General features: G+C 40.4%; 1 protein-coding gene across 1 annotated transcript in view; it reads right to left on the reverse strand.

Annotated features, from left to right (window-relative positions):
• LOC134349899 (collagen alpha-1(XXIII) chain-like) overlaps positions 1 to 17,466 on the reverse strand; it is a 165,477-nt gene that overhangs the window by 17,888 nt on the left and 130,123 nt on the right. Inside the window, exon 9 of the mRNA XM_063054862.1 lies at positions 14,166 to 14,210. Within this exon, the coding sequence (XP_062910932.1) occupies positions 14,166 to 14,210 (45 nt within the window). The remainder of the gene's footprint in view (positions 1 to 14,165; positions 14,211 to 17,466) is intronic.

Raw genomic sequence — 17,466 nt, forward strand, 5'->3', positions numbered from 1 at the left:
TTTTCCAGATTAGCCAGCAGATGGCAGTGTTGTAACTTGGCTAGACGTTCATTTGGGTCAGACACGGAAGACTTCAACTTCAAGCCAAGGTGAATTTTGGGCCAGTGACTTTGATGCATCCAGTGTTGACAGCATTTCTTGATTACACATAGAGTGAAGCAAGTTGGCTAAAGATTTGCTTTTCTCATGGCAGGGATGACTTAAAGGAACCAGAGTTGTTATTTATGCATTTATGCACATTTTATTCCATATTTGTACTTTAACATTATCATTCTTTACTCATTGTAATTGTTGAAAGTTGTTTTTTTTGTTGCATATTATGCCAATGCACCTTGGCAAATTCCTTATATGTGTAAACGTATATGGTGATTAAAGTTGATCCTTAATGAATGCAAATACATTGATCTTTTTTATGCTTATGCACTCTCTGCCATCGTTGAAGATGGAATCATTTCCAAAACTCCCTTGATTTGTTTTATAATTGTATTGAGAACACATTTTGGCAGAACTGGGTCTAACCTTTTAGAAATGAGGCCATTTGAACATTTTCTTTGGAGTTGAAGAATTTCACAGGTCTAAACTAGCATACCTGTGACGAATGACCTCTGCAGTTACTACAGTCTGCTTTGCCTTTCACACCAAACTCACTCATGTAATTTGGGTTTGGCATCAGAACTACTGCCTTAGCTACTGCTGTTTGCCCAAATATAACTTCATTGATATTAGGTTCTAGTTGAATTAAAAAAAACATTTTTGGAAGCCATGATTGAGGCAATTTTGAACTTAAATGTTACGTTTTGTACACTTCAGAATTTACATTAAATTTGCTTGTGTGTTAAACTGTACAGGAATCTGGCTGAAGGCACTAGATTCATGAAGGAATGAAAACCATAGTACTGAGACAGATTCTTCAGTAAAACAGATTAATGACTAATGGCCTCACCTGGCCTTTTGCTCCTGGTTCCAAATTCGTAGTTTTCTATGATCTTGGAAAGTGCTGAATTGAAGTGATTCTGTAATCTCTTTTATCATCTGATCAGATGAAACATTTTTTGCCCGGAACTGTGAAAGTAGCATATGTAGCAAGGGGCATCTCTAAAAATAGTGGCTATTGCTTTCTTATGTTCCCTTCAGGCCTCATTTTGAGCAGACTCATTTCTCTATTGCCCTCAAATATATCATTTGAATATATTTTACCTTAAATTCATTCTGGCTCATGTGACTTGGAGTTTAGAAATAGGGAAGTATTGTTACAATTATGCAGGATTTGGCAAGACCACACTGATAGCACTCTGAACAGTTTGTCTCATTATTAAGAATAAATATAATGCCATTGAAGAGCACCAGAGAGATTTGCTAGGCCTGTTTCTTGGATGAGAGGGTTGTCTGAGCATGAGAGACTAAAGTAAAACTACCGGTGTCTCCTGCTTTTCGAACGTTCGCTTTACGACACCTTGCTGTTACGAAAGACCGACATTAGTTACCTGTTTTCACTAACAGAAGGTATTTTCACTGTGACGAAAAAAGGCAGTGAGCCAAGCTCCTCTCCCGGAACTGCATTCTAGCCGGCATTGTTTAAACACGTGCCTGTGAGCAGCTGTGCTTTATGTTGATTTATTTTGAGCATCTGTTAACAAGATGAGTTCTAAAGTATCGGAAAAGCCTAAAAGATCTCGTAAGGGTGTTACACTTAGCGTAAAACTAGATATAATTAAGCGTTTCGATTGTGGTGAACGAAGTAAGGACAAAGTGAGTTAGACTTGTGGAAGTTGACGAAGATGATGTTGAAGAGGTTTTGGCATCCCATGAACAAGAGCTGATGCAATTGGAAGAGGAAAGGATAACAATCGAAACCAAATGCAGTAGCGAACGGACTGGAAGTGAAGTCGTCCAGGAACTGAACGTGAAGCAACTGCGTGAGATTTTTGCTGCAATTGACAACAATAATTGCGGTAAAGTACGACTTTAATTTTGAAATGATATGTAGGTTTAGAGCATATTTGTAGGATGGTTTGAGTGCTTACAAAGAACTGTATGATAGAAAAATGCGCGAGGCTAAGCAGTCAAGCATACTGTCGTTCTTCAAGTCTTCCACATCAGCCACAGCAGACGACGAAACTCGACCTTTGACATCGAGGCAGGCAGACATAGAAGAAGATGACCTGCCTGCCCTGATGGAAACAGACAATGATGAGATGACACCCCAGTGTCCCACCACCCCAACCTCTGACGACTCAGTCTAACACACCATCATCAATGTGCTCGCTGTCTTCCCGATTCCGGTAAGTGATACTACACTGTACATACATGATTTCTACTTTATATAGGCTGTGTATTTTTATGTGTTATTTGGTATGATTTGGAAGTTTCATAGCTTAAAGGTTACTGGAGTGAGTGTTTCTGCTGAGAGCGCTTGCGTGAGATTTTCGCTGCACTAGACAATGCTTCAACGATTGCAGAAAAGTATTTCTACTTTATATAGGCTGTGTATTTATCATATCATTCCTGCTTTTACTATATATTACTGTTATTTTAGGTTTTATGTGTTTTTTGGCATGATTTTGTAGGTTATTTTTTGGGTCTGCGAACACTCAAAAATTTTTCCCATGTTAATAAATGGTAATTGCTTATTCACTTTATGACATTCCAGCTTACGAACCGTTCATAGGAACGCTCTACCTTCGGATAGCGGGGGAAACCTGTAAATCCATTACTCTTTGGAGGTTAGACAAATGACTGTGGTACAGAAGGTCATTAAGAAACCTCACAAGGGTAGATGTCAAGATGTAAAGTCATAGAAAAGTACAGCACAGCAACAGACCCTTCAGCCCATCTAATCTATGCTAAACCATTTAAACTGCCTATTCCCATCGACCTGAACCAGGACCATAGCCCTCCATACCCCTACCATTCATATAGCTATCCAAACTTCTCTTAAACATTGAAAGTGCACCACTTGCACCAGCAGCTTGGTCCACATTGTCGCAACCCTCTAAGTGAAGAAGTTTCCCCTCATGTTCCTCTGAAACTTTTCACATTTTACCCTTAACCCATGACCTCTAGTTGTAGTCTCATCCAACCTCAGTGGAAAAAGCCTGCTTGCATTTACCCGATCTATACCCCTCATAATTGTATGTACCTCTATCAAATCTCCCCTCAATCTTCTAATTCTAAGGAATAAAATCCTAACCTATTTAATCTTCCCTTATAACTCAGGTCCTCCTCTAGACCCAGCAAAATCCTTGTAAATTTTCTCTGTACTCATTCAACTTTATTTATGTCAGATATCCTACCCCGCAAAAACTCATTTCAGGGAGGTAGCACCCCCACCCCTGGCCCCCCCCCGTTGACCTCCAAGGGTGTATGTAATACTTTGTTTAGTGATTTTGTCTAATCTGTAAACCAAGTTGGGTATATGCAGAAAATGTGACATTAAAATATGTACTTATATTATCATGTTTATTCTATTACAACTTTAAGCAAGTCTACAGGGAGATTGGCCTCATCACGTAGGACATCAATAGCGTAGCTCCTTAGCAGCCAGCCAGTTTAAATAACATTAGCTATGCTAATGAACGAATGACACCTGTTAAACTCTCCTCAACATGTTGTTTACATTTTAACCCACCATGGGTAATAGAAAAGTTACTATTGCAAACAGTGCAGCGAGCAACACTGTCATTATTTTTGAGGTCGACTGTAAAGCCCGCCCATAGGGAGAACTGATAGGTCTACTTAGCACGAAGAGAGACCAATCAGGATGCTCGCTCTTGCTCTCCCTCTTCCTCTCAAAAAAAATCGATTTCCAGGATATTGTATATAATTTCCAGGCATCGGGGAGCCGCTATCAATATGCGGGAAACTCCCGGAACTTCTGGGAGAGGTGGGATGTCTCTTATGTCTTTTCTGTAGGTAGATGACCAAAACCGCACACAAAACTCCAAATTAGGCCTCACCAACATCTTTTATGACTTCAATATAACACCCCATCCGCTGTACTCAATACTTTGATTTATGAGAGTTTTCTTTACAACCCCCTCTACCTGTGATGCCTCTTTCAAAGAATTATGGACTTGTATTCCCAGATCCCTTTGTTATACCACACTCCTCAGTGCCCTGCCATTCACAGTACAAGACCTACACTTCGCACTTATCTGCACTAAATTCCATCTGCCATTTTACAGCCCATATTTCCAGCTAGTCCAGATCCCACTGCAAGCTCTGGTAGTCTTCCTCGCTGTCCACTACACCTCCAATCTTGGTGTCACCCACAAATTTGCTGATCCAGTTAGTCACATTATCATCGAGTTCATTGATATTCATGATAAACAACAACAGGCCTAGCACCGGTTCCTGCGCACTCCACTAGTCACAGGCCTCCTGTCAGACAGGCAACCATCTACTACTACTCTCTGGCTTCTCCCACAAAGCCAATGTCTAATCCAATTTACTATCTCATCTTGAATGCTGAGTGACTGAACCTTCTTGACCAACCTCCCACTTGGGGACCTTGTCAAATGCCATGCTAAAGTCCATGTAGACAACATCCACTGTATTGCCCTCATCAATTTTCTGGGTACCTTCCTCAAAAAACTATAAGATTGGTTGGGCATGACCTACCTTGCTCAAAGCCATGATGACTATCCCTAATCAGTCCATGTCTATCCAAGTACTCATATATCCAGTCTCTTTAAGGACTTCCAATAACATTCCCACCACTAATGTCAGGCTCACCGGCCTATAATTTCCTGGTTTATGTTTAGAGCCTTTCTTAAGCAGCAGAACAACATAGGCTATTCTCCAATCCTCTGGTACACACCTGTTGCTGACACTGATTTAAATATCTCTGCCAGGGCCCCAGCAATTTCTGCACTTGCCTCCCACAGGGTCCAAAGGAACACCTTGTCAGACCCTGGGGATTTATCCACCCTAATTTGCCTCAAGACAGCAAACACTTTCTATTCTGTAATCTGCATAGGGTCTATGAAGGTGATACTATTTTGCCTCACATCTATTAACTCTGTGTCCATCTCCCGAGTAAATACAGATGCAAAAAATTCATTTAAGATCTCCCCCCTCTATTTTGGCTCCACACACAGATTTCCATTCTGATCTTCCAGAGGACCAGTTTTGTCCCTTGCAATTCTTTCACTCTTAACGTACCTGTAGAAGCCCTTAGTGTTCTCCTTCACCTCGTCTGCAAGAGCAACCTCATGCCTTCTTTTAGCCCTCCTGATTTCTTGCTTAAGCATTCTATTGCATTTCTTATACCCATAAGCATCTCATTTGTTCCTACCTGCCTATACCTGCTTTGCACCTCTTTTTTTCTTAACCAGAGTCTCAACATCCGTTGAAAACCAAGGTTCCCTAAACCTGTTATCTTTACCTTCTATTCTGACAGGCACATACAAGCTTTGTACTCTCAAAATTTCACTTTTGAAGACCTCCCATTTACAAAGTACACCTTTGCCAGAAAACAATCTGTCCCAATCCACACTTGTCAGGTCATTTCTAAAACCATTAAATTTGGCCTTTCTCCAATTTAGAATCTCAACCTAAAGATTAGACCTATCTTTTTCCCTAAATACCTTGAAATAAATGACATTATGGCTTCATAATTACTAGATGCAAAGTGTTCCCCTGCACAAACTTCTGTCACCTGCCCTGCCTCCTTCCCTAATAGCAGATCAAGTATCACACACTCTCTTGTTGAAACTTCTATGTACTGATTAAGGAAACTTTCCAGAACAAATTTGACAAACTCTTTTCTATCTAGTCCTTTAACAATATGGGATTCCCAGTAAATATGTGGAAAGTTAAAATCACCTACTATAACAACCTTATGTTTCTTGCAACAGTCTGTGATCTTTCTACAAATTTGTTCCTCTAAATCCTGCAGACTGTTGGGTGGTCTGTAATAAAGCCCCATTAACGTGGTCATACCTTTCCTATTCCTCAGTTCCACCCATACAACCTCACCAGATCAGTTGTCTGGTCTTTCCTGACAGAGCACTGCCATGACATTTTTCCTGACTAGCAATGCCACCCCTCCCTTTAATCCCTCCCATCTGTCATGTCTAAAACAACAGAACCCCAGAATGTTGAGTTGCAGTCCTGCCTCTCCTGCAAACAAGTCTTAATAATGGCTACAATATAATTCCACGTGTTTATCCATGCCCTGAGCTCATCAGCCTTTCCTACGATATTTCTTGCATTGATACATACACAGCTCAGGACACTAGTCGCACCATGCTCAACCTTTTGATTCCTGTCTTTGTTGGAGATCTTAGCAACATCTGTCTCCACAACCTCTCTGATAATCGTTCTGGCGCTCTGGTTCCCATCTCCCTGCAACTCTAGTTGAAACCCCACCATGCAGCACTAACAAACCTTACCGCTAGGATATTAGTCCCCCTCCAGTTCAGGTGCAAACCATCCCTTCTGTACAGGTCCCACTTTACCTGGAAGAGAGCCCAATGATCCAAAAATCTGATGCCTTTCCTCCTACACCAATTCCTTAAAACTGTATAATTTTCCTAGTCGTGGCCTCACTAGCATGTGGCATGAGTAGCAATCTTGAGACCACAACCCTGGAGGTCCTGCCCTTTAACTTAGCACTTAACTCCCAGAACTCACATTTCAAAACCTCATCACTCTTCCTACCTTTGCCATTGGTACCTACATGGGCCCCGACCTCCAGCTGTTTACCCTCCCACTTAAGAATGCCGAGGACTCGATCCAAGGTGTCCTGGACCCTGGCACCCGGAAACCAACATATCATCTGGGATTCTCATTCTCATCCACAGAACTTCCTTTCTGTTCCCCTAACTAATGAATTCCCTAACACCACAGTGAGCTTCTTCTCCCCTGCTTCCCTTCTGAGTCACAGAGACAGAATCCGTGCCAGAGACCTGACTGCTGTGACCTTCTACCGCTCGGTCATTCCCCCCAACCAACAATATCCAAAGTGGTAGACCTGTTGCTGAGGGGGATATCCACAGGGGTACTCTCCCCTTTCTGACTGTCACCGTTTCCTGTGTCCTGCACCTTGGGTGTAACTACAGTGCCTATAAAAAGTATTCACCCCGTTGGAAGTTTTCGCATCTTAATTGGTTTACAACATTGAATTACAGTGGATTTAATTTTTTGACACTGATCAGCAGAAAAAGTCTTGCTCACGTCAAAGTGAGGACAGCTCTCTACAAAGTGATCTAAATTAATTACAAATAGAAAACACCAAATAATTGATTGCATCAGTGTTCACATCACTGGTGCAGTCAATTGGTTTTAGATGTCACGTAATTAGTTAAATGGAAATCTGTTTTTGGAGACTTGTGTGCAGTCAGGGAGTTTCAACTGATTGTAGTAAAATATACCTGTATCTAGAAGGTCCAACTGCTGGTGAGTCAGTATCCTGGCAAAAACTACACCATGAAGACAAAAGAACACTCCAAGCAACTCTGCAAAAAGGTTATTTAAAAGCACAAATCAGGAGATAGATACAAGAAAATTTCCAAGTCACTGAATATCCCTTGGAGTACAGTTAAGTCAGTCATGAAGAAATGGAAAGAATATGGCACAGCTGTAATTCTGTCTAGAGCAGGCTGTCCTCAGAAATTGAGTGACCGCGCAAGAAGTGGCCTTGTGAGAGAGGCCACCAAGAGACCTATGACAACTCTGCAGGAGTTACAAGCTTCAGTGGCTGAGATGGGAGAGACTGCACATACAACAACTGTTGCTTGGGTGCTTCACTAGTCGTAGTTTATGGGAGATTGGCAAAGAGAATGCCACTGTTGGAAAAAAAAACTCACATGAAATCTCAGCGAGAGTTTGCCAGAAGGCATGTGCAGACATTCCACCCTGCAAAAACTCATTTCAGGGAGGTAGCATCATCAATTTGCAGAAAACTCCTGGAACTTCCGGGAGAGGTGGGATGTCTGCAGTAGAGTAGCTCCTTCGCAGCTAGCCAGCTAGTTTAAATAACGTTAGCTATGCTAATGAACGAATGACACCTGTTAAACTCACCTCAACATGTCTTTTACAGTCTTAACCCACCATGGGCAATAGAAAAGTCACTGTTGCAAACAGTGCAGCGAGCAACACTCATTATTTCTGACCCCTATTAGGCAGGGGTACACTTTAGTGTAGTCTGGGGTGACGTATGTTCTATATTTTCTTTTTTTTTTGGAACACTCTGCCACAGCGTGCTCTTGCTTGCTTTTGCTCTCGCGCGCGCTCTCTTTCTCGTGGTCGCTCTCGCTTGCTTTCTCTCGCTCCCTCGCTTGCTCTCAAAAAATTGATTTCTGTGATATTGTATATAATTTGCGGGCATCAGGGAGCCACTATCAATATGTGGAAGACTCCTGGAACTTCCAGGAGAGGTGGGATGTCTGCATGTGAGAGACTCTGAAGTCAGCTGAAAGAATGTTCTATGGTCTGATGAAACCAAAATTGAGCTCTTTGGCCATCAGACTAAACACTATGTTTGGTGTAAGCCAAACACTGCACATCAAAAACACACCATCCCTACCATGAAGCATGGTGGTGGCTGCATCATGCTGTGGGTATGCTTCACTGCAGCAGGCCCTGAAAGGCTTGTGAACGTAGAGTGTAAAATGAATGCAGCAAAATACAGGGAAATCCTGGAGGAAAACCTGATGCAGTCTGCAAGATAACTGTGACTTGGGGGAAAGATTTGATTCCCAGCAGGAAAATGACGCCAAGCATAAAGCCAAAGCGACACAGGAATGGCCTGAAAACAACAATGTCCTAGAGTGGCCAAGTCAGAGACCAGACTTCAATCCAATTGAGAATTTGTGGCTGGGCTTGAAAAGGGCTGTTCACTCCCGAACCCCATGCAATCTGACAGAGCTTGAGCAGTTTTGTAACGAAGAATGGGGAAAAATTGCAGTGACAAGCTGTGCAAAGGTGATAGAGACCTATCCACACAGACTCAAGATATAGTTGCCACCAACCGTGCAACTGTTAAATATTGACTTGAAGGGGGAGAATACTTATGCAAGCAATCATTTTGTGTTTTGTATTTGTAATTAATTTAGATCACTTTGTAAAGATTTGTTTTCACTTTGACACAAAAGAGTCTTTGTCTGCTTCAGTGTCAAAAAAGCCAAATTAAATCCATTGTGATTCAATGTTGTAAAACAATAAAACATGAAAACTTCCAAGGGGGTGAATACTCCTTAAAGTCACTGTACCTCTTGATGTGTCCTATCTATCACCCTCTCAGCCACCTGAATGATCCGGAGTCCATCCAGTTCCAGCTCCAACTCCTTAATGTGGATTGTTAGAAGCTGCAGCTGGATGAACTGCTTGTAGTTGTAGTCGTCAGGGACACCAGAGGTCTCCTTGCCTTCCCATATCCCACAAGAGGAGCATTCCGCTATCCTGCCTGCCATCCCTAGTATTCTAACTAAGCAAATATAAAGAAGGAAAAAGAATGAATAAACTGTGGGGAAAAAACCTAGCTACCTCTTTTCACTTTCTTGGACTGAAGCCTCACCTTGCTGAAGACTTTAAGTCATAGTCATACTCTATTGATCTCGAGGGAAATTGGTTTTCATTACAGTTGCACCTTAAATAATTAAATAGTGATAAAACCATAAATAATTAAATAGTAATATGTAAATTATGCCGAGAAATAAGTCCAGGACCAGTCTATTGGCTCAGGGTGTCTCGCCCTCCAAGGGAGGAGTTGTAAAGTTTGATGGCCACGGGCAGGAATGACTTCCTATGATGCTCTGTGTTGCATCTCGGAGGAATGAGTCTCTGGCTGAATGTACTCCTGTGCCCACCCAGTACATTATGTAGTAGATGGGAGACATCGTCCAAGATTCTGTCTATTCTAAAAAAATGGTCGCTCCACTTGCCCCTGCCTTATGTTCATTTTTTTTCTTGCCAATCAATCCCGATCGCTGATTGGTCACCGCTCAAAATTGTGATTCGATGCTTTAAGTACTCAGTCAGTGAACCGGAGTGAGCTACGTCTTCTCACGCTTCGGATCTCTGATTGGCCGCTGCTCGAAACACCAAAGTGACACGAGTCAATGTGTTATGTACTCAGTCACTGAACCTGAGAAAGCTACGTCTTCTCACATTTCAGATCTCAAATTAGAGTGCGATCATTTAGATTGGACAGGAGAAAATGCTGCAGATGCTGGAAATTCAAGCAAAACACACAAAATGCTGGAAGAACTCAGCAGACCAGGCAGTATCAGTGGAAAAGAGTAAACAGTCAATGCTTCGGGCGGAAACGTCAACTCTTTACTATTTTGCATAGATATTGCCTGGCCTGCTGAGTTCCTCCAGCATTTTGAGTGTGTCAGTTAGATTGGAGGTGCATAGGAGCTTCTTGCAGAACCTGGTGAACCTCTGGAGTTGTCTACGCCAAGGTGCTGTAGAAACTAGAGCAGTGTTGGTATCTGAAGAGCATGTAGATCATCTTTTGTAGGGAATTGATGGCTATGAGGAACTGACACAGACAAGAATTGAGACTTTGGGCAGATCAGCCATGGTCATGTTAAATGACAGGGCAGGCTTGAAAGGCCTTTTTCATATTCATAAGAACTTTATTATAAACAACAAGCTTGTAGATTGGTTTTGAGCCATTGTCTTGGACTGTTCAGGCTTTTGTAGACACAAGTTTCACGATTAGCATTTTCACACTTTGTTTCTCCTGTATTCAAGCCTGAAGTTGAATGCTGGAATATATATTGAAATTTCTGTGACAAACTGCGTGCTTTCCCATTCATCCTCTCACAATGAGTATACAGTATAGTTGCATTCAATATTGTACAACTCCTTGTCATTTTTGGCAGCTTCAATTCATTTCCATTTTACCTTTGTTGCCAGTGTATCCCTGGTGTTTTTTAGTCTATAGTGAACATGCAGAGTCTTCAAGTTATAATGCAGGACACACAGAAAGAGGGAGGAGAAGATGGCGACGCGACGCAGCTTGCAGTGGCCACTCTGGTGGTGGTGTCTGTTATTTGTCAAGTAGGGTGCCGTGCACAATCCTCATTTGATGGAGACGGATGTGAAAGCACGGAGGAACATCTGGTGAAACTTCTGAAATGCCTGTTTCGCTGCTGCTGTTACTGTGTGGTCCAGAATCTCCGGAGGGGAAGGCCCCGAGTCCTCGGCTTTGCTTGTTGCTCGGCGGCCGGGGCGGGGTTGAAGCGCTCGGCAGAGGATGGTGCTCGGTGTCGGAGGGGCTGGTCGGAGGCTCGAAGTTTTCGGACGGACTCAGAGTCCGCTGCGGTCGGGTGCTTCCAATGGTGCTGCATCGGCAAGTTTGCGGCACTTGGAGGTTCATGGCCGGGAGAGTTTCTCCCTTCTGCCGTCTGCATGAGATGATGAGGCTATCGGGACTTTCAGACTTTTTTTTTACTGTGCCCATGGTCTGCTCTTTATCAAATTATGGTATTGCTTTGCACTGTTGTAACTATATGTTATAATTATGTAGTTTTGTAAGTTTTAGTCTTGGTTTGTCCTGTGGTTTTTTTGTGATATCATTCTGGAGGAGCGTTGTATCATTTTTTAATGCATGCATTTCTAAATGACAATAAACGAGGACTGAGTGTCCTCATAATCTAATCTAAATTTGAACTTTTTTACTGTGCCATGGCCTGTTCTTCATTGAGTTATGGTATTGTTGCACTGTTGTAACAGTATGTTATAATTATGTGGTTTTTGTTAGTTTTTCAGTCTTGGTCTGTCCTGTGTTTTGTGATATCACACCGGAGGAATATTGTATCATTTCTTAATGCATGCATTACTAAATGACAATAAAAGAGGACTGCGTGTCCTCATAATCTAATCTAATCTAAAAAATGTGGCTCATTTGAGCTTTTCGGTTGCCAAGTGCACAAGACATCACATGGTTAAATGCGTCATGCAGTGATGACGTGTGTGTGTGTGTGTGTGTGTGTGTGTGTGTGTGTGTATTATATAATCACCGCGGATATCAGTAACACTGATGTCACATAAGGCCTGAGCAAATGAAGTTGCATTAGTGAATTAGAATCATTTTTTGACAAGCTGGTACTTTTATGGATGCTCTTACTGATAATTATTCCACTTGTATCTAAATAAATTAATGTAAATAACCAGAAGGTCATAATTGGATTTGAATATTAGTTTTAAATGATCGTATCAGGAGTACAACCACACGGGTGTAGAATTAAATAGGAGGTGTGGCCAAAACATCTGTGTGATTAGGTGAAACCTGTAATTAAAAAAAGGGGGCTTTGAAACCATTAAAATCACAAACCATGTCAATAAATTGCCTTGATCACTTGATGTAAAGATTCCAATTTTAAGGCATATAGATGCTTATTGAATTTTTCCAAAGTCTATTGCCCCTTTTGTTCTTCCTTCACCTTTTTCACTTTTCACAAATGTTTGTAACAGAGGAGTGGTAGTAATTAGCCAACATGGAAACATCAATTTAAACCACAAAGCTCAAGCATGGTTGAGATCATCTCAAAATCTCTGTGATCAAGTGGCTCAACACGGGCAAGAAGAAATACACCAAGCACAGCAGCAAGCGGGAAGTGGAGAAGTTTCCAAAGAATATGGGGCCACAGTAATGCACATCTCATACCTCTTTCCGTGCAGTTGCCAGCCTATTTGCTCGCTTGATGCCAGGAATGCATCCAGCACACAACAGGCGATCAGTGAATTTTCACTGGGTTGATGAGGTCCAGCTGCTATCTTTGGCTCTTCGGAGAAATGCCTGGAGTACTAATTGGTTATGTAACTAAACAGACCTCTGATTAGCATGCAAGACCAGCTGTTTCTCACACAGGCTTTGCACAATATGCAGGGAGAATATCATTAGCCTATTCCTTGCTGCAGTTCAAGATTAATCTTCTGAAGAATCTTGCAGCAGAAAAAATGTTTGAATGCATTGTCTGATAAGATTATGGCAACTGATTCAATCGTTTTCAAAAAGATAACAGATAAATATTTGAGAAGGATACCAACTATAGATTGGTAAAGATCAGAGAAGCAAATCTAATTGGATATATCTTTCAGATAGACTGATTTTGACATGTCAAACACAGAGAAAGATGGTTTATGTATTAGAAGAATAATATGGATTATGTTTCTACATATCACAAATTCAAAATGCATTTTTAACTTATGGTATAGTCTGTGTATTAAGAAAAAAACTACATCTCCGCAGTAAAATTCATGATCTTAGGTTATCTTTAATCTTATGATGTCCTTTTAAAGTGTAGCAACTATTGTAATGTGGCAACAAAAACGTCTATGATTTAACAAAATGCATCTTGGTTCAAGGTTTTCAGTCCTTAATTTTCAAAGACGACTCTTCCAGTTTTATGTCCGCTTCAACTAAACTGGTAACACACATCAAAGTTGCTGGTGAACGCAGCAGGCCAGGCAGCTCGGACTGAGACCCTTCGTCAGGACTAACTGAAGGAAGAGCTAGTAAGAGATTTGAAAGTGGGAGGGGGAGGGGGAGATAACTAAACTGGTGTTTGCTTTGCGTTAGTGGTCGGAGTTCTGTGTTAGAAATTGTTAGTTTAAATCACACTGCACAGAATTGAACATCTAATGGCAGCTGACATTCCAGATCGAGTTAATGTTGCATTATTGAGAATGCTGTCTTTGTGATTTAAACCAATTCAAAGAAAAGACTCAGGGGGTTCGGCACTATCCACTGAATACTTATCCTTAACAACAGTGCCCTTACAACAGATTTCACACATATTAAGATATACTGAGTTTTCAAAAGGTAAAATGCTTTATAAGAATGTGAAAGTGAAATTTCAGATTGATGTGACACCACAATGTATGCTATTTCTAGTGCACAGAAATGTGCTTCGGCCATAACAGATTATTATTTTCACAATTAAGTCAATTGCTAATTAACGTCAACAGCAGAGGAAATCTTCTCCCTTTAATAACTTAAAGATTAGATTTAGTGAGCAGGGCACTGAAATTGGTACTGAGCAGAAGAAAGGACTGGAGAAGGGTGTATGATGAAGCTTAGTGATGTTACATGGCTTTAGAAAGTAACACCTACACGGGTACTGATTACAGATGTCTTTTTCTGACAAGTTGTTCTGGTTCCCTAAATAATCCTGAAAATGAACGTGATCAGAAGAACTATTACTTACATTTAATCCTGGAGTTCCACTTTCACCTTTCATCCCAGGTTCACCCTGAAACATATTTGATGGCATCTTCATTAAAATCAATGGACTGCAGGTTTAAAATTAAATACAACCATTGTAAAATATAGTCTGAGCCCTGCCCAGATTCACTGTCCATGGTTCGTGGCAGCCTCCAGTTACCTTTCTCCAGGTGTGGAAGGCTGATTGGCACTTAAAAGTCTCTGACAGGCAAATAGGATGAACAAATTTAAATAAAGTTCAAATAAATTTAAATAGTTAAAAATAAATTACATTAAATCATTGTTAAAAGCCAAAGAATAATTCTTCTAAACATTAAAAATAAGGTAAGTGAAACACTTACCCATAATTATCTTATATTAAGTAAATGATGTACGACAATGAAATCATATACAAATGTTTTTGCCTTTCAGAAAATGATGCTTGACATATCTCCAATTGAAATTGAATCCGAAACAGTAATTACGTTTGCTGCTGCATGTTTTTGTAGCACGAAAATTAACTTACTTGGTTGTTCTGAGAAAACTGTGGCTTTTACAGACAACTAGTGTTGCTTCTACAGAACCTAGCAAAGCATTCTGAATACCTTGAGAAAAGATGGGATATTGGGCAGAATATTAAATGAGGAAACCAAAATTGTGATTGAAATAGCATGTGTTGAAGAGGCCTTTGAAAACAGATAGAGAGCTGAAGATTTAAAGTTCTGCCATCTTTGATGGAATAAGGGCTACAGCATGGAAAGTATAGGTCGGAATATTGTTCCTGGGGAAGATTATAAATGTACAGTCAGGTGTTCCAACACTACAACATTTCCGAAATCAATACCCTTGGTTTTGGGAAGGCGACAGTGTTTGGGGATATGTGGTATATAGTGCAGCTACTGTGAGGTAGGAAATGGGGAGAATTGGTTCAAATGCCAATTTTACGATCGTTTCTGTGTTAACAAAATAACTGAAGTGAATTTGACCAACTAGACTGACATCCCTTTGCAATCCCAGCTGAGGCAGGTAATCAAAATTGGGAAATCACCAAGGTGATTAGGGAACATACAGTACCTGACATTGATTGGCATTTAGCATAAGGTATAATGTTGCTGTAAAGAGATGTCTTCAGCTCATCTTGGATGGCTTGTTGGACATTGTGTATAAAAATTGTCCATATTAAATCACATTCAAAGATAAACAAGTGAGCCTTAGCCCCCCTCCCCCACCACCACCCAAAAGAAAGTTTTAAAAGTTCTGACTGTGACCTCTTTGGAACAATTTTGTTGGGCTGGGAATTAGAAATCACATTAGTAAATCTGATATGAGGCAAGAACTGAGTAAAACTGCCACAGTTATAATGCCAACGATTTACAAGTACAAACTTGAGCAGAATAGCAGTCATCCTTTTGGGATGTATGTTTTCATTTTAAAATAATTAGAAAATTGCTTGTTATCCAAAGGGATTTCGCCCCATGATTAAATTAACTGAAAATGTAAATTAGCAGAATTCCATGAGGGCTGAATGAAATATGAAATACTCACAGTCTTAGGTGATCAGTTCTTATGGTCCAAGTTAATTATAGTTATTGGCCATCAATTTCATTCACCTCACACACCAAGGACATAATACAGGCCAGTCAGGAAAACTGCAACTTTTCCATAATATATACATTGATTTGGAACAGTTTTCGCATAAGTGCAAACACCCTTCATTAACCTAATTTCAAATGGCTGGGTAACGGAGACCCTTTCTGGTTAAGTTGGAGGGTATCTGGTGCAGAGTTCAGACCATTATAGATAGGTCCACTTTAAGCCACTGCTTGTTGTCAAGCTCTTCACCATTACAGCCTAGCCTGTTCATGATTTTAAACACTTCTCCCCCGTCTAACAACCTTGAATTCACCTCACTGTCATAACCCAAACCAATGCGCAGCTTTAATTCAACTGCTTCAGTCTTCCTGTGTGATCCTGTCCTTCCTAATGCTGATGCAGAACAGTTTTCTTAATGATGTTATAAATGACAAGGAAAGTATGCTGCAGTGTGAAAATTTTGTGGTATGTTTCAAGCAATTTGCTGTAGAAAAACATTTCTGCTCAGCAAGGATTTTAAGCTATTTAAAATATACTCTCCTTTCACTATTCCCTTGATGTGTGAGATTTCAAGAGATTGTTTGAAATACTTTGGGTGACTTTCAGAATCATTGTATTTAAGGCCAACACACAAGTTTTAATTTTACTTCTATCGGTTCTTTAACTTAAACCTTCATCCGCAAACTTTGAGAAGTTATTTCTCTTCGTCGTCTGATTCTTATTGCACCATTGACCATTGAGCGGCTGGTTGAAGACTCAAGTTACTACTGCTAGTAACGGAATGCTGGGTGGACCCATGCCAGAAGCAAAATAACATTTATATTTTCTTGCTTAAATTAACAGTGGATTTTTTAAAAAAACATAATCACCAAAAACATCCTCCAATTTCAGTAATGTCACTGCAGGTTACCTGAAACTCTAGCCTTCTCATTTGGGATGTGGTTTTGTGAGCAGTCAAATAGAGACACATGGCTATAATTTTCAATTATTTGTACCTTTAGGATTCAACCTCAGCTTAAAGAAGCTTAGATAAATAATGCTACTGACAAGAATGTTTCCATATTTTCACAATTTAGATTCAGTTGACAATAATCATATCATTCTTTCTGCTAATACTACATACATTGGAAACAATCTGCGTTCAGACACAAATAATTATCTGAAGTTCAGCTTAAAAAAAGCACAGCTTAGAAATGTCTTTACAAATAAAGCAGTTTATAAGTTTAATTTATGCAATCCAAGCTTTAAAAGATTCAAATTTCTTAGCATCACCATTTATCAACTCCAAATGGACTGATTGGAAAATGTGTTGAATTATCAAATTGCAAGTCAGAAAACCACAATTGGAGATCTATTATGATTATTTACAACATTAGTAATGATTAACCGTAGGGAGTTTCAGAGTCAAATTAGATTCAGGCTCATATTGATACACATAAGATAGTCTATTCAGTGCTTTATATTTCATGTACTAACTCGCATTCTGTGGCAACATGAAATCTGTGCAAATTTCAACTAGAAGCCATCAACTGGTACATGGGAGAGAAAGGAAAATGGTCGTTGCATGTCCAGATCCGAAAGAAGCTTTAGGCATTTTATTTACATATGCAAAATAGCCATTTTGACAATTCCCACACCCTGTCCACTACCAAGACTTTCCCCACCATCAGGCTGCTTTGTCTGAATGAGCAAGTACGAGGTGCATTCAATAA

Source organism: Mobula hypostoma, chromosome 7, assembly GCF_963921235.1.
Source record: "Mobula hypostoma chromosome 7, sMobHyp1.1, whole genome shotgun sequence".
Classification (NCBI taxonomy): domain Eukaryota; kingdom Metazoa; phylum Chordata; class Chondrichthyes; order Myliobatiformes; family Myliobatidae; genus Mobula; species Mobula hypostoma.